Source organism: Sceloporus occidentalis, unplaced genomic scaffold, assembly GCF_023333645.1.
Source record: "Sceloporus occidentalis isolate IW3139 unplaced genomic scaffold, rSceOcc1.0.p SCAF_7, whole genome shotgun sequence".
NCBI classification, from domain to species: domain Eukaryota; kingdom Metazoa; phylum Chordata; class Lepidosauria; order Squamata; family Phrynosomatidae; genus Sceloporus; species Sceloporus occidentalis.
This window is the reverse complement of record NW_028316987.1, coordinates 617,510-639,728: the sequence shown is the minus strand read 5'-3', so window position 1 is coordinate 639,728 and position 22,219 is coordinate 617,510. Positions and strand designations below refer to the sequence as shown.

The 22,219-nt window shown below is 40.0% G+C and overlaps 1 protein-coding gene across 1 annotated transcript in view; it reads left to right on the top strand.

Annotated features, from left to right (window-relative positions):
• Nucleotides 1-22,219, top strand: part of MYBPC2 (myosin binding protein C2) — a 60,428-nt gene that overhangs the window by 23,795 nt on the left and 14,414 nt on the right. The window contains exons 2-22 of the mRNA XM_089531512.1: nucleotides 1,012-1,089; nucleotides 3,240-3,275; nucleotides 4,115-4,192; nucleotides 5,032-5,180; nucleotides 6,887-7,004; nucleotides 8,280-8,328; nucleotides 8,590-8,649; nucleotides 8,883-9,091; nucleotides 10,511-10,643; nucleotides 10,825-10,949; nucleotides 11,202-11,307; nucleotides 11,604-11,770; nucleotides 11,881-12,046; nucleotides 13,559-13,665; nucleotides 15,000-15,029; nucleotides 15,808-15,950; nucleotides 17,502-17,661; nucleotides 18,882-18,986; nucleotides 20,621-20,809; nucleotides 21,606-21,740; nucleotides 21,990-22,157. Coding sequence (XP_089387638.1) covers nucleotides 1,012-1,089; nucleotides 3,240-3,275; nucleotides 4,115-4,192; nucleotides 5,032-5,180; nucleotides 6,887-7,004; nucleotides 8,280-8,328; nucleotides 8,590-8,649; nucleotides 8,883-9,091; nucleotides 10,511-10,643; nucleotides 10,825-10,949; nucleotides 11,202-11,307; nucleotides 11,604-11,770; nucleotides 11,881-12,046; nucleotides 13,559-13,665; nucleotides 15,000-15,029; nucleotides 15,808-15,950; nucleotides 17,502-17,661; nucleotides 18,882-18,986; nucleotides 20,621-20,809; nucleotides 21,606-21,740; nucleotides 21,990-22,157 — 2,511 coding nt within the window. The remainder of the gene's footprint in view (nucleotides 1-1,011; nucleotides 1,090-3,239; nucleotides 3,276-4,114; nucleotides 4,193-5,031; nucleotides 5,181-6,886; nucleotides 7,005-8,279; nucleotides 8,329-8,589; nucleotides 8,650-8,882; nucleotides 9,092-10,510; nucleotides 10,644-10,824; nucleotides 10,950-11,201; nucleotides 11,308-11,603; nucleotides 11,771-11,880; nucleotides 12,047-13,558; nucleotides 13,666-14,999; nucleotides 15,030-15,807; nucleotides 15,951-17,501; nucleotides 17,662-18,881; nucleotides 18,987-20,620; nucleotides 20,810-21,605; nucleotides 21,741-21,989; nucleotides 22,158-22,219) is intronic.

Genomic DNA, 22,219 nt, shown 5'->3' with positions numbered 1-22,219 from the left:
ATATCATGCATTTCCTGAAATAAGCCATGAAATCTCACGTTATGTTAAAGTAGGTAGTTTTAATGGACCACCACAGGAGTCTGTTGTATCTGTGAAAACAGGTATATAAACACATATGAATTTCATGTTTTCATGAAGATTTTGGTTTTTAAATTGTAGGGCTAATGTGTAAACAAAACAGAATGGCCGTAAGTGTGAACACATGAACATGATACAGATCATATATATATATATATATATATATATATATATATATATATATATTGCCTGCTCCGTACTTTGGATTTTTATACTTCAAGATGCCAACAGTTGTTTTCCAACAACTGGACAGGTGTATGCACTTTCCATATTAGGAAACTTCAGATCTATCAAACTATTATGCAGCCAGCTGGAACTGGTACAAGTGTGGTTCCAGATGACACAATACTGAATTATATTTCCCATAATAACCTCACATTTTCTTTCCCTTCTCTAGACTGGAAACTTTCAGATATGTTGGTCTGCACTTCCAGCTAGGCTCAGCAACTTAGTGCTCATTGAGGATGATGGGTGGTTGTAGTTCATCCAACATATCTGAACTGCATCAGGGGAGGGGAAGCTGTCTCTGCTTTTCTGTTCCAAAAAACCTAGCATTAGCATCACTTGTTTGCAGAGAGTTTTGTGAAGACAAGAGATTTCCCTCCCTGATTCCATTCCTTGCCTTTTTTCTGCAAGGACTAGTGATAGAGGCTTTCTCTGGCCTTGCAATTCACCTTTGCCAGCTGCATTGTCCCTTCAGAGTCTAAATGTGGGAGGAATGAAAAACTGTGAGGGAAGAGAACAGAATGGAGTGGGTAGAATCCTCAGTAAAGTACACTACATTGCAGCATTTTTGTAGGTGCCAAGGTTATATAATATCAGTCATAACAACATAATATTAATCAGCTTCCACCTTTGTCATGCACCTATGTGATTCACTGTTTTTGTCCTTTTATATTTGTTCTGATGTACCTTACATTTGTTCCTTTATAGCGGCAAAGAAGAAAGAAGTGAAGAAAAAGGAAGAGAAGAAAGAAGAGAAAAAAGAGGAGAAGAAGGAAGAACCAAAAGGTGGGACTAGGAGTCCAATTTTTGACATGGTGAAGCACATGCTTGCTGTCAGAAAGCAATACTTCATGTTTTTCAGTTCCAAAAATTAAGCGCTAGAGAGAAATAGTGGGTGAATCCACAGAGATATACATTTCCTATAGTAACATGTGCTTTAGCAACTTTTTTTTAAAAAAATGCTTTGTCTTGTATTAAATTGATGTAGCTGTTCCCATTATAGTGAGCCCTTGGTATCTATTGGAGTTTAGTTCAGATACCAAAACCTATGGATGGTGAGGTCCCATTATATACAGTGGCATAGTAAAATGAGGTCCCTTATATAAAATGGCAAAATCAGATTTGGAATTTATATCTTTTTGGAATATTTCAAGCCAAGGATGTTGAATCCATGGATAAATAATCTGTGGATATGGAGGGCCAACTGTACTTGTAAAAAAGTTTCCTTTATTGGCCTCTAATTTTTCACTTGTTCTTTCAATTTATACAATATCTGGTATTTCAAAGTGGGATTAGATAAAGTCATGAATGTATATGATGAAACTAGAGGTGTTAAATCATCCAGGTTTCTAAACAGTATAATATCTTACTATCCTGAGAAAATCTCTCATATTTAGGGGGAAACATATTTCCTCCATTTCACTTTTAAATGCTTACTTTTCACTTTATCCTAGCATCTTGAAGCTTTATACTGTACTGTTCACTGAAATACAGGTGTGCTCATAAATAAGCTGCACTGACATCAGTGGGATGCACTCCAGTTTGAGGCAGTTTCACCTTTACTCTTTGTGGAAGTGCCTATGTGGAAATAAGTACCAATCTGTTCAGAATTTTTCCCAGGTTGAGATGTATAGGCTTGCAATGTCAGCTTTAATCTTGTGGGGAAGGATTTCTACTCAGAAATAAGCCTCACTCACTTCATTGACACTTATCCCAAATAGAGCCACACACGTCTGCAATTTCAGACTTAAACTTAGTTGGAGTGTCTATCAGATGGATCTTAAGCTCCCACACATTGATTTTAGCACCAAATAAAAAACCCCATAATTACAACAATGGATCTTCTCCCTGAAATCCCGTACATGCCATATAACTCCTTCTTTATGGCCGTTTTGAATTGTTTGAATTAATGTAGGGCTCAGTTGGATAGAAAGCAGATATTCTGCTTGGTAGCTCTAATCTGAACTTGAATTTTAAAGTTGAAAGTTTAAGACTACACATTATAGCCTGGAATCTAGGCAAAGACACTGTATGGCAACCCTAGTCTTCCCCCAAGCTGCAATAGTCTTGCACATGCTGGTAGTTGCTCTAGAAAGCTGCCAACTCACAATCTGCAGAATTCTGCTAGACTGATTTAATGAAATACACCACAAGAAGGTGAGATGATATCTTTAATTAGAAGTGCTGGTGCAGTAAAAATGGGTGCTTTGATGACTTTGCATTTTTGATTTTTTTGATTTTTGGCAGGCCCACCATGCCACTGAAACATAATTGAAAGTGATAGAACAAGCTTAAAGGAATTAACTGCATACCTGTAAACACCAAAATTAGATATAATATGTATTTTAAGCAACTCTGAACCCTGGATCTCTGAGTGCAGTTGCTGCAGGAAGATTTGGTCACCCCATTCTTAGCAAAATGGGCAAGTTTATTATGGAGAGGGAGATGCAAACTCTGCTATTCCATGGAAGGGGAAAGGCAAACACTGCCATATAGTTCATAAAGCTTGAAGCCTTACTTGTTATAGTTCACATTATTTAGTGGTTTGTAGGCTTGTATAAAGCCAGAAGTGGTGTTTCTAAAAATGAAAATCAGGAAGCGTCCTCTGAATCATAACATGTTTTTTTCCAAAGGGCTGGTGTGACCCATTGAAGAGGGCTGTGGCCCTTGCACTGTGCACAAGACAAGAGGCATTAAGAGGCATATTTGATTTGATATTTTTAATTGTTGCCTGCTTATTTTATCGAATTCTATCCTGTATTATTACCTATTGTTTTATATGTATTTTGTAGAATGTACGCCATTGGCAGGTTTCATTTTTATCGATTTTATTATTTATATGTACAGCGCTGTGCAAATTTACAGCGCTATATAAACAAACTATCATCATCATCATCATCATAGATCTAACATTTTTCCTTTTTTACGTCCTTTAGCAGCTACTCCGGCAGAGCAGGGAGAAGGGGGTACCGGTAAGTCTCTAATAACTTAAAAATAAATCCCCTTAATTATGACAAATGAGAGCTTGCATATTGCAAGTTTCCAAGGAAATCTATTCAGTGAGTTTCTTTATATCCTGTATGCAGAGACAGACACCCTTGCATATAGCAATCCTTACACCCTGCAGAATGAGCTGGTCCTATCGTTACGCAGAAAGAGGCAGATGTCACAAGTGACAGACTTTGAATGTCATGAAAGGGCAGCACATTTTAATTTGTTATTGTATTTTTATTCTCAAGGGATGAGAAGAGGTGCTTGGGGCATTTTCTGCCTTGTGTCCCATAAGAACTTGGCTGGTATAAAATAATTTGAATTAACTGGGTGGGTAGGGCACCATCAGCGTCTCCACTTCACATGGCAAAACGCTTTGGCCTTACCCTGTCTGGCTTCCCTTTCATGAATGGTTAGTCACTGGTCTGCTGATAGTTCTTTAATCAGAGATCAGAAAAATTACTTTTAGTCTTGCTGGGTGATTCTGAGAGATGTCATCCAAAGGTTTTTTGAACTTGGGTTAAAATAATGTCACCTTCCCACTTTATCCTTATCCATTATCTGCTTGTGTCTCTTGGTTCCTCCTCTGACTAGCAAAGCTACCAGAGAAGGAGCTATCATGAGAGACCCTTTATAGTTGCCTTCCCAGTCCACACATGAGTTGTACTATTGGTAGCTGAGCCACCTGTGCTGCAGCAGCCTATGCATACCCTTAAGAACTCCAGATAAAATATCCTAATATCCCTAGTTTTGCTGACAGCTCATCAAAAAGGTATGACGAACCATCCTCTTTCTTCCCTTGCATGTTCCTTGTTTCCAGATGAGCAGAAAGGGGAGCCCTCCACTCAGTCCGACGGACTCTTCATTAAGAAGCCAGAAAGTGTGTTAATCGAGAGTGGTAAGTGTTGAAGCTCAACAGACCTGGAATTAACTCCTGTGCAGAGATAGGGCTGGTTCTACCTTTAGGCAAGGGAAGTAATATTCCTGCTATATTCTGGACTAGCCAGGTCTCATCCGGAGTCTTGTGTTTAGTTCTGGGTGCCCTCATGTTAAGAAGGATATAGACAAGTTGTGTGGGTTTAGAGAAGGGCAAAAAGGAAAAGAGGTATGGAGAACAAAATATATAGGGAAAGATTGAAGGAGCTGGTTAAGTTCAACTTGGTGAAGAGAAGAATGAGGGTTGACATGACTGTACTCTTTAAATACCTCAAGGGTTGTCACAGGGAAGCAGGTACATGTTCATTCTCTGCTGTCACAGAGAGCAGGACCAGGTCTAATGGATTTAAGTCATGGGAAGATAGATTTTGATTAAACATTAGAAGGAACTTCTTGACAGTAAGAGCAATTCAGCACTAGAACCAATTACCTAGCCAGGAGGTGAGGTCCTTCTCTGGAATTCTTCAAAAAGAGGCTGAACAGCTACCAGGTGGGAATGACCTGCAAGGCAGGTCTGAAAACAACTGTCCATGGTTCTAGAGAAGGCTCTGACTTTTCACAGCCATATCTGGAGGTACTAGGGATTAGAACTGCAGTCCATTTCACCACTTGTGTACAGCTGTTTCCATCTTATGAATGCTCTTAGTAGAAATTTTTCTGCTGCACCATCAGCTGTAGGAGAAGTAGCTGCTCTCTCCAAATATTATTCTCATTCTGCCCTGCCCCATGGAAATTTAGAGGTCATGAGAAAGTGTGGAGAAAAGAGGCTGTGTGATAACTTTTCCTATGCTTGTTCTACAGGGAAGGATGTGTGCATCTGCATGCAAGTGGATGGGAAACAGCTCCCCTGCAAACCCACAATCAAATGGTTCAAGGGGAAATGGCTGGAGCTTGGAATTAAGAGTGGGCTGCGGTTCCAGTTCAAGGACACCTTTGACAAGGAGAACAATGTGAGTTGCAAAGGAAGGTGAAGGAGCTGCTGCTAGTGCTCTGGTGCACCATTTTATTTTAGGGTGGGTAACTTTGATAAGGGAGGGCAATTTTTACCAAAAGAAGAAGAAAAAAGAAGGGAGGAAGGAAGGAATAAAGAAAAGAATGAAGGAAAGAGAAATATTAAAAAGGCCAGATATCCACTTCTAGTTTTGACAAAATTTTATGTTTATGTTAAGTATTGCAGTATCTATTTAAAAGGCAAATTGCCACTCCTGGAGAAAGGTTATGTATCTTTTTCCTCAGAAAAAAAAGGAGGCATATAAGGGAGGGAATCTCAAAAACAGCCTTGGGGAGCGGAAAGTTACATCTCATTGTTGGTTTAATGAAGATAAAATGGGAATGGTGTGAGCAATATATTCTGCCCTGAGCTCTCTGAAGAAAAGGAGGGATATATATGTAACTGATAAATATGTAAAATTAAAAAACATAGCTGTGTTAGTCTGAATCAGTATGCAAAGGAATCTTTTTGCACCTTTGAAACTAAATGAGAGAAAGAAGTTGGTAGCATAAACATTTGTAGACTTAAGTGACTTTTCGAATTACAAATGTAAGACAAGAGACAGTGAGACAGAAGCTGCTTTCTGTTTACCTCTCCGCATGCCCTCAAAGCACTTCTGGGAGATGATAATAAAAGTGGAAAAATCAGTTTGGCAAAAGGCATGCTTTTCCAACTGTCCCCCTCTGGAGGGAGAACTGAAGTGCTACAACAACATGCAGAGAGGTAAGCAGAAAACCACTTCTTTCTTGCTGGCTTTTGCTTTACATTTTAATGGGATATATCAATAAGTCTGCTTCATCTGATGCATGGAGTGAAGTGCCTAGGGACTAGAAATGTCTGTCCCTAAGCACTTCACTCCATGCATCTGTAGGGGCTCAACAGACTGCCCTTTTGAAGCGGCCTGCAGCCACCCCTCTCTTAGCTGGATCGGGACTGTGGCAATACACGCCACAGACCTGATCTGGCCTTTCTGCAGCACAAAAAGAAGCCACAAAAAGCACCACAAAAAGAGTGCGCTAGCTGTGGCAGCAGCAGCTTTTTGCCCCTCCTTTGGCGCAGGACGTGTAACCACTGCACTGAAGAAATGGCGGGATGCCGCCTCCACACCTGTGGGTGGAGTTGGGGTGGCCGGTGTGCGGATGCCACGTCCCCACTCTGCCCCAAGGTTGGCGTACAAAGCCGGTCTGTAGAGGGCAAGAGTCAACGAAGCTTATGCTGCCAACCTCTTTATCTCAGTTAGTCTCAAAGGTGCTACAAGATCCCTTTGCCTAATAGATATGTAATAATATATAAAAATAGCCTTCCTCAAATGTGTGCTTTCCAGACATTTGGGACTAAGGATCCCATCAATCTCTGTGCATAGGGCCAATGAATGTTATAATCCAAAATATATGGAGGGCACTAAGTATGGGAAAGCTAAGTTAAATTTACCCTTCTGCAAGCTGATTTTTTTTGTCCTCATGCCCTCCTCCCTGGTTCAGAACTCCAAACTGAATGTTTCTTCTATATTAACATCTCGTTGTGTTCTACTCCCATTTAATTCAGTGGACTTTAGATATGCATGCCTGACTTTTGCTGTATCATGCCCATTATATGTACTAAACAGAAATGGTTTGTTACTGATGATTCTCCTTCATGTTTTTTTTTTTTTGCTTATGTTCAAAGATCTATTCCTATGAAATAAGAATTGGCAAAGTGGTCGTTGGCGACAGGGGTGACTATCGCTGTGAGGTGACAGCCAAGGACAAGTTTGACAGCTGCACCTTTAACATTGATGTGGAAGGTATTGCTTAGGACCCTTGGCTTGATCTCTTGTGCCATCCCTTGGGACTATTGCTTGCACACAGAGAGGTTTAATCCTTTCCCTTCCTGCACCAGCATCAATGAAAATAACCTTCTGAGACTACTTTTATTTAACCTAGGAAGGTTGTTTCCAATGACTGTTGCCTCCCAATGCTTGTCAGGTGTATTGGGAGACAAATTCTTTCCAGTGACACAAAGAGCCTTATATATGGTTGTCCTTATGTAAAACAATGTTTATTAACATATGCTTGACTTAAGAGACAACTTTCTGATTCTTTCCTGTTTGTTGAGGTCTGCCATTCAAAGATATGCCAACAAATTATGAGCCCTTTCATACTACACAGTTATAGCACTGTGACTCCACATTAACTGTCATGGCTCCATTCTATGGAATTGTGGGAATTGTAGTTTCATCTGAGAGCCAGTGTAGTTCTTTGAGCATTGGACTATGACTCTGGAGGTTAGGGTCTTAGGGTTTCCATAAATCGGAAGTGACTTGAAAGCACATGACAGCAAAAATATTCTATTTAGTTCAAAATATGCAAAGCCACCTTTGCTGTTTCTGGGGCTTTTATTCTAAGTGGAGTCCTGGTGAAAGATGGGCAATAGTTTTTTTGCCCCACATTTGATTTTTTTAAAAGTCCAAATTGCTCTGGTCCCATGCAAAAAGAACTCAGAAGATTGCCAAATTCAATAATCTCTCTTCTCCTCTCAGTGCAACCAGACATTCAGGCCCCACTGTGATGCATTAGCTTTGATGAGGCAGTATTGGAAAAGAAGTATTTAGCAGCTGATGGTAGGAATGTAAAAAATGTCCTTGTCAAAAGTCTGTCAGTCAGACAATACTTTTTGCCCTTTCATAAGTGAAAACATGGCCACTATTTTTTTAAAAAAGATAATTCTTTGTTGATTTTTGCACAAAATATATTTTTGCATTAAAAAAACTTCATGAAGTTGTCACCAAAGACTCCCAAAATGCAGTGTGTGTGTGTGTGTGTGTGTGTGTGTGTGTACACATATATACACATGTACAAAAACTCTTGTACTCTTACCCAACAAGGAGAAAACCTTTGAAGTTTTTTATTCATGAAGGCATGTGAGAACAAGATATGTGAAAATTTACATCTTTACTTGATGGGACTCTATTTTTTATCACTGGGTTTGTTAAGGAAACAAGCAGAAATGCCTTCTTTTATGGAAAGGGCAGGGAAGGTGTAAGACTTCCTTTTTATGACTGTATTTTCTTATCTTCCAGCACCAAGAACAGATGAAAGTGGCAATGTGCTGCAAGCTTTCAAACGGACGTAAGTACCCTTGGCTAGAGACAATCTTTGAAGCTGGTACCCTCCACATGTATTGGACTGTAACTCTCACAGTCCCTTAGACAGCATGGGTTACAAGCACATGTAGATGCAACAGGGTACAAGTCTGATTTAGACAAAGAGAAGCCATAAGACACCTCCCACTCCCATAGACTGTAGACTCTTCCCTTCATCTCTGTGTTGCCCCAGTTTACTGTTGCTGCTGCAGTGGGTTGACATTGTTTTTTGTTCTTCTTCTTGCAGAGGGGAAGGCAAAGATGATGTTGCTGGAGAGCTGGACTTTAGCGGATTGCTAAAGAAGAGGTAGGTGGCAACTGGAGAATGGAATATATTGGGGAAATGGGCAGAAGCAGAACTAGGAAAAGTTACTTTTTGGGATGGTAACTCCTTGATTGGAGTTCACCAAAGTAATGTTTCCACGCTCTGGATATTTCTTATCTGGATTAGCCTTTTCATTATAGAACAAAGCAGGGGGATGGGTATAATTCTCGAGATGAAAGTTTGAAGGGTTGCTTCTCCTCCATCTATTTCTTCAGAGAGGTCCAGCAGGTAGAAGAGGAGAAGAAGAAGAAAAAGAAGGATGATGATGATGATATGGGCATCCCACCAGAGATCTGGGAACTGCTGAAAGGCGTGACCAAGAAAAGCGAGTATGAGCGCATTGCCTTTGAGTATGGTGTCACTGACCTGCGTGGTATGCTCAAAAGGCTCAAGAAGGCCAAAGTCGAAGTCAAGAAGAGTGAAGGTCAGCCAGGATGCCTGAGTTTTCTGCAGTAGGGGCTGGGAGGTCTCCTGAGGTCATTGTCCTGTTTGATATGGGCCATGGAAAGTGGTTGAGGGATAAGATTAAAGACAATTCACTTTCAAATGGCATATCTGGCTCCCATACCATAAGTGGAGCATGACTACTGAATATGATTTCCATTTAAATGGGCATGATTTATTGGTGCACAAGAGTCCAGTACTGACAGTGTGTAGGTATATGTGTTGTGTGGTGTTGGATACCGGTCTAATAAATTATCTACCTTGTCCCTTTCAATACAGCCCAGTACCCCCCCCCCCCCCATTTTCCCTTGGATTAGTAGACACTAAATATTTATAGACAGGGATAGTTACAGGGTTGGAAAAATTCTTGGCAAAGTGTTCTCCATTGGGCCATCTTCTATGATGACCCATCCTTGGGACTTGTGGGTGTTCTGGGGGACTTATTTTGGTGGTAGGTGGCTTGTGACCATTATCTTGGGTGGAGGGAGGCAGAACAGACTACCATATTTTTGTAGTTGTGGCCATCCTTTTCTCCCTGCACCCCACAATGCCATACATACTCCACCACAATTCAACACCTGGGCATTGCCAGAAACTAAGATGACAGTTTCCAGCTATCAGTAGCAGCATTTATGTGTCGGTGTGTTTTGAAATGGGTCCCAAGGTGCATCAGGATAGACCCTCCAAGGCAGTTAGTTGTCCAAGAAAAAATTTTCTGCTAGGGAGCTGTACATAACCCTGTTTAATGAATCTGTTACATTATTATTACCTGTACGGAGTCTGAATCAGTTGTTGAGATCTGTTGGACTATTCTGATAGCACAACGCAGGTGATATGTGTGTGATGTGCATTGGACCCATGCTAATTTACAGTCTGGGGATATAACTTAGTTTGGCCCAGCACATTTAGATAGTCTGAGAGGAGTATGTGAAGACCGCTTAGGAAGCATAAAGTGTTTCCTAGTTCATGGATAGATTCCTTCAGACCATCTGTACCCTGTGAGCCATCTGTGTACAACCCACACTAAAATTCCCCATCGGACTACCTGGCAGATGCAATTAATTGTGAGTTGTATATTGAGGATGAAATCCTTCAGAATGCTTCACCTTCTCAGGCATTATTCTCTCCTTCCATGTTTTATATTGGGCAAACTCAGTTGTTTGTGACAGGATGACAAAACACATCCAGTACACAAGCATAATCTGACTGCTGCCTTGTGTACATTTTAAGTGATAAGGCCCTGGGAATTTCCCCTAAGATGGGAGTTGAAGTTCTATGACACTTTAGCACAGAAAGGAACTGTGAATGGAACAGAAGCCATCATCAGAGAGCAGGAGGTAGAATGGTGCAGAGTGCGAAAAAAGTGCTTTAGATTCTCATTCCTCTTTTCCCTTTCCAGCCTTCATTAAGAAACTGGACCCTGCCTACCAAGTTGACAAGGGCCAGAAAATCAAGATGTATGTGGAGCTGAGTGACCCAGACCTGAAAATCAAATGGATGAAAAATGGACAAATGATCAAGCCCAGTGGCAAGTGAGTGTGAGCGGGTCTGAGGAACTGAGAGCACTTGAACAGGTGTTCTTTTGGAAATGGAGTGTTCTTGTGTTTAAAAAAGGGGGAAGCAGCCAGAAAAGGTATAGCAGCATGTGTGGAAGGAAGTGCTGGATTCTTTTTCCCTGACTCAGTTGCTGTGTCTTTTCCTTCTTTTGGATAGGTACATCTTTGAGAATGTGGGCAAGAAACGCATCCTGACCATCACCAAGACAACACTGGCTGATGATGCAGCCTATGAATGTGTTTGTGGGGATGAGAGATGCTTTACAGAGGTCTTTGTCAAAGGTGAATATAGAGGCTGTGTTTGCATGGGCGTATGAGAGCAGGTGGGCAAAATGCTGGTTGGGTCAGAGTTCAGAACAGGTAGTTTTAAAACTACAATTCCCAGAATTCCTCAGTGGCTTAGGGATTCTGGGAGTTGTAGTCCAAAGAGTGAGTGTTCCATAATCTGTCATGGGGCAGGCAGAGGATATGTTGGGAAGGGCTGACATTTGTATAATGAATAGTGCCTCTGCTATGCTATCTGTCTGTTCTTAGAGCCTCCTGTCCTGATCACGAGTGGCCTAGATGATCAACAGGTGGTAGTAGGAGACAAAGTAGAAATGGAAGTAGAAGTGTCTGAAGAGGGAGCCCAAGTGATCTGGTATGTTTTCAGTCCACCCTTCCCTATCTTTCTTTCTCATATTCTTCTAGCCAACCACCCTCCCTTTCTTTAGTTTGTCTTCTCTCTCAAAGTTCCCACTACATGTGCTGCTTATAAAAGGTTCAATCACTGACATCCCCAGTTAAAATTAAGACTGAGTCAGAAATTCATTTGGTTCATAATTTTTATTTTAGTTTACCTATTTTTGCACATTTGAACCAATATGTGGACTTAGTTGTCTTCCCGGCTTTGTCCACTCTTCATTCTGGTTCTCCTTTCCTTCTTTCCACCTCTAGGATGAAGGATGGTGTAGAGCTGACTCGTGAAGAGACTTTCAAGTACCGCTTCAAGAAAGATGGGAAAAAGCACATTCTCATAATCAATGAGGCTACAAAGGAGGATGCTGGGCGCTACCAGATCATGACCAATGGTGGCCAGTCAGAGGCAGACCTTGTTGTTGAAGGTGTGTGGTGGATGGCAGACCCATGGGTGGCAGGTATCTGAAAGAAATCTGAAGGTTTTTCGAAGTAGGTTGTTTTAGAATCAGACTTCTTTCTCCTTCTTGCTTCCCAGACAAACAGCTTGAGGTACTTCAGGATATTGCTGATCTTACCGTCAAAGCTGCTGAGCAGGCTGTCTTCAGGTGTGAAGTGTCAGATGAAAAAGTGACTGGCAAATGGTACAAGAATGGAGTTGAGGTGCGGCCCAGCAAACGCATTACTATTTCTCACAAGGGCAGGTGAGCATAAAGACAAGATGTGCATTTGGATAGAAAGAAGGGAACGGGGAGGGAGAGAGCAAGAGATAACATGGAGGTGGGTTGGTATGGATTACTTTTTGGCTCTGGTTTCCACCTGCCATTTTAGTTGTGTAAGCACAGCTGAATCTGCAATGGTGCAGATCTGGGCAAAGTGTTGGATCCGGATTTAAGAAATACAACTTGTGCGTTTGTATTTAGATGACTTTAGATGAACCATCCTCTGTTGAACATACTTCACTCTACTGTTACTGGCATAAATTCTTTTTTGGCCTATGCAAAAGGCCATAAATTCAGGGCAGTCAGGGCCACCCACAAGAGGTGGGCCTCCTCCACTTAACTTGACAGCAGTAGGAAGAATTAAAATGGTGGGAGTCAGCCTCAGCTTCAATAGTTCCATCAATGTTGCAGAAAGGGGGGAAAGGGAAGGAAGGAAGGCAGGAAGGAACCAGTGTTCAGTACCTGAATTGTAGAGGGAAAGGAAGCTGGGACATAATAAAATCCAAAAGCTCTACCCTTTGATCCCCCATGGTTTTGTAAAAATTGTGGTCATTCTGTGGCCTTACAAAAATAGTACTGAATGAGGATGATCACAACCCATGAGTAGATCAAGCCCCACTGGCACCTCTGCTACTTGAAGACTAGGTATGGCAATACAGGACAATTCTCAGGGACTGTGGCATGAAGTATGAATTAGGGATGGAAATTAACAGGCCCAGTTATTTTGAAGGGTAGGTCCTTAACTAGTTATTATCTTGATTAGTACTTAACCCTTTGCATGTATTAACCGAAAGCCATTGCAGTACTGTATATAAAAAATTAAATTTAAGTTAACGTTTGTTGGTAGCAGTTTATACAACTATGTTGATTATAGTAGGATACATATTACTTCAGAGTTTTTCTGATTGTAGGTTTGTTTGCTTCATTTTTTTTGAGTACTCAATGCTGAGCCATGATATATGAGGAGTCATATTTTGATGTAGTGTGTTGCGCAAAATTTCTAAATTACCAGTCTGTTCATTCTTATGAATGAACTGTTCATTTTTACGAATGAACTGATTTCGTTTTGCCAGTAGGCAAAAGCCATTTTGTTTCAACAGGCTTTTGGTCACTGCCCCAGGAAGTCTGTTTTAATGGGGTGTGTTTTATCAAATTTTTTACTTTTCTATGTTTTTAAATAATTTTATATATTTTTAATTGTGTGCATTTTAATTGTTTTTAAAATTGTATGGGTAGATTTTAGTTGATTTTCTTCTGTGAGCTGTATTGTCGCATTCCAGCAGAAAAGCGGAATGTAAAATTAACAAGCAAACAAGCAAACAAACAAATACAATAACATACAAAGAGTACGTAAGTATGTTGTTTAACAATGATGAAGGAATGTTATATCAGATCACCTTTTTCCTGAGTTGCTATCTCTGAAATAAATCTACTGGTTGTCTGCTCACTCCTGTCAACTGTTTGGTGGTTTTTAATTCCATTTTAATCCTTCAGGTACCACAAGCTTGTCATTGATGATGTGAGACCAGAAGATGAGGGAGACTACACCTTTGTCCCCGATGGATATGCTCTTTCACTGTCAGCCAAACTCAACTTCCTGGGTCAGTGCAAAGCAGGACTTGAACAAGAGGCTGCCTACTAAAACACCTTGCTTCTCCCAACCATAGTCCAGAAACTGATGGAAAAAATATAAAAAGATTATGATATTTCTTTCTCAGTTTCTTGCCTCAGCACACACAGTGTTCCCAGGGAATGTCTAGACTACTTAGGACTTAGAGAAATTATCTTTGTGTGTATGTGTATGTGTATGTGTATACTGTACATACATACATAGTGCTCTCTGTTTCTGTGAATGCTGCTGCTTATGCAGCCAAAACTGCCTTATTTATGCAGAATGGGGAGGTAATGGTAGGCTTGATGAAACTGCAGTTTTAAAAAAATGTTTAAACATCTTTAGAAATGAATTACAGGAGAGAAACATCTGAAAACAGACCAATGGGAGTTCTGCCAGTGCTGGACCCTAATATCTCTTTCCGTTGTAAGCAGTTGCTTCAGAGGCAGCAGTAAAATTTGGAATGGATTTGTTTTTTCCTGTGGAAAGGGATCCACTAATTTCTTTGGAAGTGATTATTAAGCAAGTTCAGTGGACATAAAAACCTAATTCTATGTCCCGCTTATATACTTTCTAACCAATGGGTCTAGAAACTTGTGGTATGGCTTTGCATTAATTAATTGATTATGCTGATAACTTTATCCAATTGATCTAAAAAAAAAGTAGTCTAAAAAAGTAGTAAAATTTATTCGGTCATTGACCAGTAGTCACAAAATATAGTTACAGAAAATCACAGTAGAAATTTGCGGGTTTCTGTACACGGTTATAAACGGTCACATCATACGCACTTATCCAACCATTTAAAATCAATCCAACCAATTGATTAATTATGCTAATATCCAACTGACAATGTCCATTGGGCATAGTTTTTTGTGGGTTTTTCGGGCTATGTGGCAGTCCTCTGAAGATGCCAGCCACAGATGCTGGCAAAAAGTTAGAAACAAACTCTTCTAGAACATGGCCACATAACCCAAAAAAAACCACAAAAAGCTTTGGATGCCAGCCATGATAGCCTTCAGCATCCATTAGACATTTTTTTTAAAAAAAGGGGGAGCTAATTGTAAAGCTTCATAACTAGTTGCAGAAAACCCATTTTTCCTACATGACATTATTGGAGGCATAATTTCTGATGACTCTGCCTTTGATTGTGAGGAAGTTTCTGTTCTGATTTCTCACAGGGACACTAAAGTTAGTGAAAGTCACTACAGTGTAATTATATATCAGCACTGATGGGAGGAATCAGATATTGTCATTTTCAGCAATACACTGAGATGCTCACTGCTCTTTCTTCTTTCTTTCTATATGTCATCTGTCCCCTTCCAGAAATCAAGATTGAATATGTCCCTAAACAAGGTGAGTAAATCTTGCTTTCCTTGCGGGAAGGTAAGAAAAGTTAGGTAAATTGATGTGTGCTATACAATATGGGTCCACAAAATGAAAACCTAGGATTTCCTCAAGATGTGTATGATGGGAGATTTGGGACAGACAAAAAGAATGACTTCTTCATACAGCACATAGTTAAACTATGGAATTTATGATGGCCATCATCCTGAATGTCTTCAAAGGAGAACTGGACAAATTCACAGATGAGGCTGTCGATGGATACTTGTCACGATGGCTATATATTACTAGTTACAGCCACAAGCAACAAGTGCTTACCCTCATGTGCTGCTTGTAGGTTTCTCAATGTGACATCTGTGTGGTCACTGCGAGGCTAGATAGACTCTTGATCTGATCCATTAATAATTTTCTTTCCTCCCAGAGGTTTTCCAAGAGAAAGGATGAAATTGTAAATCGCCCAACAAAAGCAGAGCTTGGAAAAGTTACTTTTCACACTGTAAAGTGTGATAAGTGGTATAGAAATGTACTTGCTATTGCTATAAAGTCCTAGAAACACCACCATCCTACCCAACACAGCCAGTTTTAGTTCAGAAAAGGAACTTTTCTAAGCTCTGAGTAAAAGTGCCAAAGAAAATATAATAGAGAAACTTGTGATCAGGTGGACTCTATCTGCAGTTCTTATGCACTTGCTATGGAGAAATCCACCCTGCCATGAGTTTTCAGCATATGCACTTCCATGGTGGGAGGGCATGCTCCCATGTTATCTCATAGTCATTTCTGATTTCTCTAGAGCCTCCCAAAATCCATTTGGACTGTGGATCAGGGAAAACAAATGAAAACACAATTGTGGTAGTTGCTGGGAACAAGCTACGCCTGGATGTTTCCATTACTGGAGAACCACTTCCAGTGGCCACCTGGCTGAAGGGTGAAGAGGTAGGCATTGGTAGGACTGGATAACAACATGCCCTAAACTCTAAATGCATTTGCTTGTCCCAACTAGATTAAGCCCACTGAATTAGTTCTGAATTTTTAGTCAATACTTATGTAAAGATTACTGGTTTAATTATCAATCAATGTTTATTGATTAGCCCTTAGGCCATTTCAAAATAATACAAAAGCGGGTAAAGCACACTATAAAATTCTATAGAAGTTCTATAGAAATTAGAAAAAGCTAAAATATAATAATGTAATTTATTAGTTTAATTGTTTTACTCTAGTTGGGATTAGCAGTATGTTTTAGGTCTATAAATACAATGTCTATAAAATAATACTTAAACACTTGTATGCTTCCCACAGTGATACAACCATCCTGTTGAGTGAATTGTAGCTGTTAATGTTCAGCTCTTAATGTACGATATTTTCTTCCATAAAAAAAGGGTTTCTAGTTATAGAATCTTCCTGTGTTTTTAATCTTATCAGCTGACTTTACATTTTTAGCATTGGCAAACTGACTTGAGTCTGCAAGAAGGGGATAATTAAAAACAACAACAAACCTCTACTGATGCAATTCAATACCCATTTACTTGGGTTGGGAATAAAACCTATTGAGGACAATGGGAATTACTTGTAAGTAGGCATGTATAGAATGGAGTTGTAGGTCACTCAGTCAGAGGGACAGATAGTTTGGCAAGGTTCCAGGTTACCACACCAGAATAACAAGAATGAGATATAAAGTACAGTGCACCCTTGCATTACGTAGGGGATTTGTTCCAGACCTCCTGTGTAAAGCGAATTCCATGCATGCTCAAGCCCATTTAGATGAGCATCCATATGACCTCAAGTCAGTGTACGGGAAGCCCACATACTGTATAGTGCAGTATACACTGCACAAGTATAGCAGTTAGATACCACTTTAACTGTCATGGCTTCATCCCATGGGATTCTGGAATTTATAGTTGGTTAGGAATTTAGAATTGTGTGCTAGACAACTATTACGCTATAGTTCAAGGAAATGCACAAGTTGAAGTTGTTCTCACAGAAATCAGCAGGACTCAAATCAATGCACCATTTGAACTTGGGACCCAATTGTTCCTAAATTTCTCTAGATCCAACCCAAAGTCCTTTGCCAAATAAACAAATTCATTAGTGACTTGCAGTGCCATCAGTTGTTGTCATTTTGTGCCTTCACATCATTTCTGACTCATGGCGAACTTAAGGCAACCCTATCCTGGGGTTTTCTTGGCAAGATATATTCAGAGGAGGTTTGCCATTGCTCTCCCTTTAGGCTGATTGAGTGTAACTTGCCCAAGGTCTCCCAGTGGGTTTCATGACTGAGCTGGGAATTGAACCCTGGTCTCCAGCACTCAAACCACTACACCATGCTAGAGACTTGCTTTTGCTTTCAACATGAAAAACAATAATGCAAGAACACTGAAAGGACTGTTTGTGCTTGCAATGTTAACTCTTCACACTGTAGTTTCCCTTTGGCTTTGAATATTTCTAGATCCCATTGACCATTCTTGCCTCTTCTGCTCAATCTTTCAGGTCTTTGCAGAGAAAGAGGGCCGAGTTCGTATAGAGGAACGGAATGAGCTGAGCAGTTTTGTGATAGAGAGTGCTGAGCGTTCAGATGAAGGGAGTTACACCATCAAAGTGACCAATCCGGTGGGAGAGGATGTAGCTTCCCTCATTGTCAAGGTTGTGGGTGAGTAGTATGGCAAGGCAAGAATGCCCAATGATTTCATAGCAAGGCCTTTTTCAAGAAATTGGTTCTGGGTATTTATTCATTTGTACAATTTAAAATTATTGTAACTGGTTTTAAATTGTCTGGGGTTTTTATTTTTTATTTTTAATAAACTTTATTGTTAAAACAATTTAGTACAGAAAAACATACATACACATACATATTACATATATACATTCCATGCTTACAGAATTATCTTCCAAATTATAAGAGTGAAGAAGTTTAGAGTGGGCATGTAGTTGCGCCCCACCCAATTTCACCTTAATCTGCTTTACCCCATCTTCATTTTAGTACTCTTTTTCTTTCAACCCATAATCTCTCTATCCTTCTTCACTATCCTCTGCTATTATCCTTTCCAAGTCTTTCTTCTTTTCCTTGTTACCTCGCTACTTCCTAATTCCTTTCCTGCCCTCTTCTCATCACAAACTCCTGTCTCGTTTCACCCTTCTTTCGCCATTTTCTAATTACCCTTCTCTCTACCTTCTTTAACCTACACAAACCCTCCACACATACCATACAACTCTCTCTCAATCTAAAATTGTTTTTAATGTATAAACTTTTAAATGTATTTTGAAGCTTTTTAAACTATTGTAGTTATGATTTTATTGTATGCCACTCTGAGATCTTCTGATATAAGACAGGATATAAATACTTAAATTAATAAATTTAATAAAATAATAAAAAATAAAATATATTCTCCCATTCAAAGGGTTAGTGAGATTTTTGTGCTGCATACAATCCTGACATTCAGATAGTTTTGAAAATGATTTAAAAAACAAAACGAAACAAAGGAAACCAAAACAGAGCTGCAAATACATTTTACAAACATCAATATCTTAACTTTTTTCCTGCTCACCACTAGAAAATACTTGGAGTTTAAAAAAGGAAAACTCCCATGAATGCATATCAAAACACAACAGATCTAGTATTGTAAAATACATGTATTTGGAGGTTGTTATTTTTTATTTGCAGTAAATTTCAGAAGGTATTAAAACAGGGGTGGGAATCATGAAGTTTGCGGATTAAACTGTATCTGCTCATTTTTCTTCACTGGGTGCTGAAATACTAAAATTCATGTCCATTTGGACTCACAACTATTACTTCAAAATAACTTGTCTTGTAGCCTTGGCTTGGGTTAGCATTCCAGTTTCTGTTACTTTATTGTTCCTTGTCTTTGGCAGATGTCCCTGATCCTCCTGATGCTGTGCGTATCACCTCCGTCGGTGAAGATTGGGCCATTTTGGTGTGGGACCCACCAAAATATGATGGTGGCATGCCTGTGACCGGTAAGTGCAAGTGAATCAATGACACTAGACCAGAATAAATTTTAGCTGAGAACTACAGCTACCTTAGCTTCACCATCATTTACCTGTCCAATTAGCAGAAAGAAAAAGTTACTTTTAAAGTTACAAAAGCTACTCTCAGTCAGTGTAGACCACAAGTGGTAAAAATGTGGCCTGCAGGCAGCCCTTGACACCCACTTTTACATCCTCTGAAAACCTTACCAGTCCCCTAAAGCTTCTCAACCACTGCAATTAAAAGAAAAAACATCACTTTGATTTGTGCCAATTTTCACCTCTAAACTGCACAGGTAGCTCCCCCCCCCATGTAAAAAAGCATGAAAACACACCCACCCACTGCTAACACCACCCCTTTCCCCCTGTACCTCTGCTTTTGTCATAATTCTTCTTGGAATGGCAATAGGGAATGACATGGTGTCACTTTTGATCACCATTTTGAGAAGAGTTCTGAAAAAAGATGAAAGTATAGAGGTATTTTGGCATGCTGGGAATGCAGCCTGTAGGGGTACTTGGGAGGAAATCACCTCCAGGCCCCTGTTCACTTGCCCATCCCAGTATAGATGATACTGAGATTGATGGATGAGAAGTCTGACTTGGTGAAACGTGGGAGCTTGAGATATTTATACAGTTCATGTGGTATTGTTACAGGCTCCCATCAGACAGTTACTATGATGTCTTTCCATTCACATGTCTGCTTTAAGGTTTTTTAATTACAGTTGGCCCTCCTTATCCACGGATTTTTTTTATACACGGATTCAAGCATCCATGGCTTGAAAATATTCAAAAAAAAAAAAAAAAAAAAAAGGATAAATTTCAAGTATCAAACCTTGATTTTCCCATTTTATATAAGGGGCACCATTTTGCTATGCCCTTGTATTTAATGGAATTTAAACATACATGGAATTTGTTATTCATGGCGGTTCCTGGAACCAAACCCCAGCAGATAACAAGGGTCCACTGTATCATGTTTGCAAACTAGAGGAGGGTAACCACCTACTTAAAACCGTTAATGCCACCTGCTGTGTCTGTCTAGTCCACTGAAAACCCTTCCCATGTTACCAACACTAACCTATTCAGTAAAGAACTTCCTCATTTTGGGGGGATTGAAATGAAGCTGGTGCGCAAGCATGGCATAGTGGGCTGAGTGTTAGATTACAACTCTGGAGATGAGGGTTCGATTCCCAGTTTGGCCATGAAACCAGCAGGGTGACTTTGGGCAAGACATACTCTCTCAGCCTCAGGGGAAGGCAATGTCAGATCTTGCCAGGAAAACCCCACTATAATTTTTCCTTAGGGTTGCCATAAGTCAGAAATGACTTGAAGGCATGCAACAGCAATAAGAAGTTTTGCATTTGCCAGTTCTAATGTATTGTGTGGTTGCACAGCATATAATAATTCAAGCATATCCATCTTCTGTGAATGATTGGAAACAGTACTCATTAAGGTATGGCTGAAATACCCTGGAATACCTTACTCATGTGGATATGGCTTGATGATTCACAGTACATCTCTGATCACAATAATGTTAGACAGTTCTGTTTATAAGAGTTTAAATAAAGATACAGCAAGGATGCTGCATCTTCCTTGCATTAATCCCATTTTTTTCCTTTGCATCCCAGGATACCTGATGGAACGCAAAAAGAAGGGAAGCATGCGCTGGATGAAACTCAATTTTGAAGTGTTCACTGAGACCACTTATGAGTCCACCAAGATGATTGAGGGGGTGCTGTATGAGATGCGTGTCTTTGCAGTCAATTCCATTGGAGTCTCCCAGCCCAGCCAAAATACCAAACCTTTCATGCCAATTGGTGAGTGGGTAGCTGTTGATCAAGTGAGGAGCAGAAAGAGATTGAGATGTTGAGGTAGTAAAGAAACAAGAAAAGACAAGTGATCAGAGCTAGATCACCGCTCAACACTACATTAGCCAAATGGACCACACTTATTCTCCAGCTTTAGCCTGTAGTTAGTTCAAAACAGCATCCAGAGGAATGAAAGGAGCTATAGATAGGTCGGTTAGGCCTGCCCCCATTCCTGAAAAAGTGTCCAAATGCTATAGCCTTGCTATTAGAGGCATGAGGAGAAACTGATGCAATTAATATTAGAGTATGAACATACTGTATCTCATTCATACTCTGTATATACCAACATGTGAATGAAGATGCAATCATAACTTGAGTTTTTGTACTTTTCTGAATTTTGTCATGCATGTCAGCAATTTGAAAACAAATTATAGAAAGGTGTGCACCAAGATGTATATATCCATGAAAAATACAATAAAAACACATTATATTGGGGTAGAAAATGAGTATTCTGTGCAGAAAAAATATTATTTTATGGAAAACGAGTATGAAAATGCATACAGGATATCATAGAAACTTTATAAAAATGCAAACAGATTAAGAAATAGGTGGAGAGAAACTTTAGGATGGAAAAATGAGAAACCAAGTAACAGATTTGTCCATCGCTACCCAATGATAGGTTTTCCTTAGGTTGCCATTAGTAAAAAATAACTTGGAGATACACAGCAACAACAAAATTGTATTGTTGATGTAGGCTTGTTTGCATATATGTATATATGTAATCTCCCCTTTTTTCAAAATCCAGCTCCTACCAGTGAGCCACTGCATCTCACCTTGGAGGATGTGACCGACACTACAGCTACCCTGAAATGGCGTGCTCCAGACCGGATTGGAGCAGGAGGCATTGATGGCTACCTCATTGAGTATTGCAAGGAAGGAAGTGAGTTACTGCAGCATGAAGGGAAAAGACTAGGAGTCTCTTTGCTTGAAGGGGAATCACAATTTACTGTGCTCTCCACAGAAAGTCAATTGGGTGCTTTTCACTAAAAACAAGGGATCCTAAATAATCCTTTGGCCAAACCCCATGAGATTCTCTACTTCCTAAACTTTAGGAACTAAAGGAGAGAAAAACTTGCTTACTTTTTATTCTTTGTCTCCTTACTTGTACTTTTTTTGGGCTCTTTCCCAGCTGATGAATGGATACCTTGCAACACAGAATTGGTGGAACGCTGTGGCTTTACCGCTAAGGATCTTCCGACAGGAGAGAAACTTTTCTTCCGGGTTGTGGCAGTCAATATCGCTGGCAAGAGTCCACCAGCCACCTTTGCACAGCCTGTCACCATTCGGGAAATTGTCCGTGAGTCATTTTGGGCAACTTGAGCTATAAAATCCAAGCCCATAGTACCTGTTCTTTGGGCT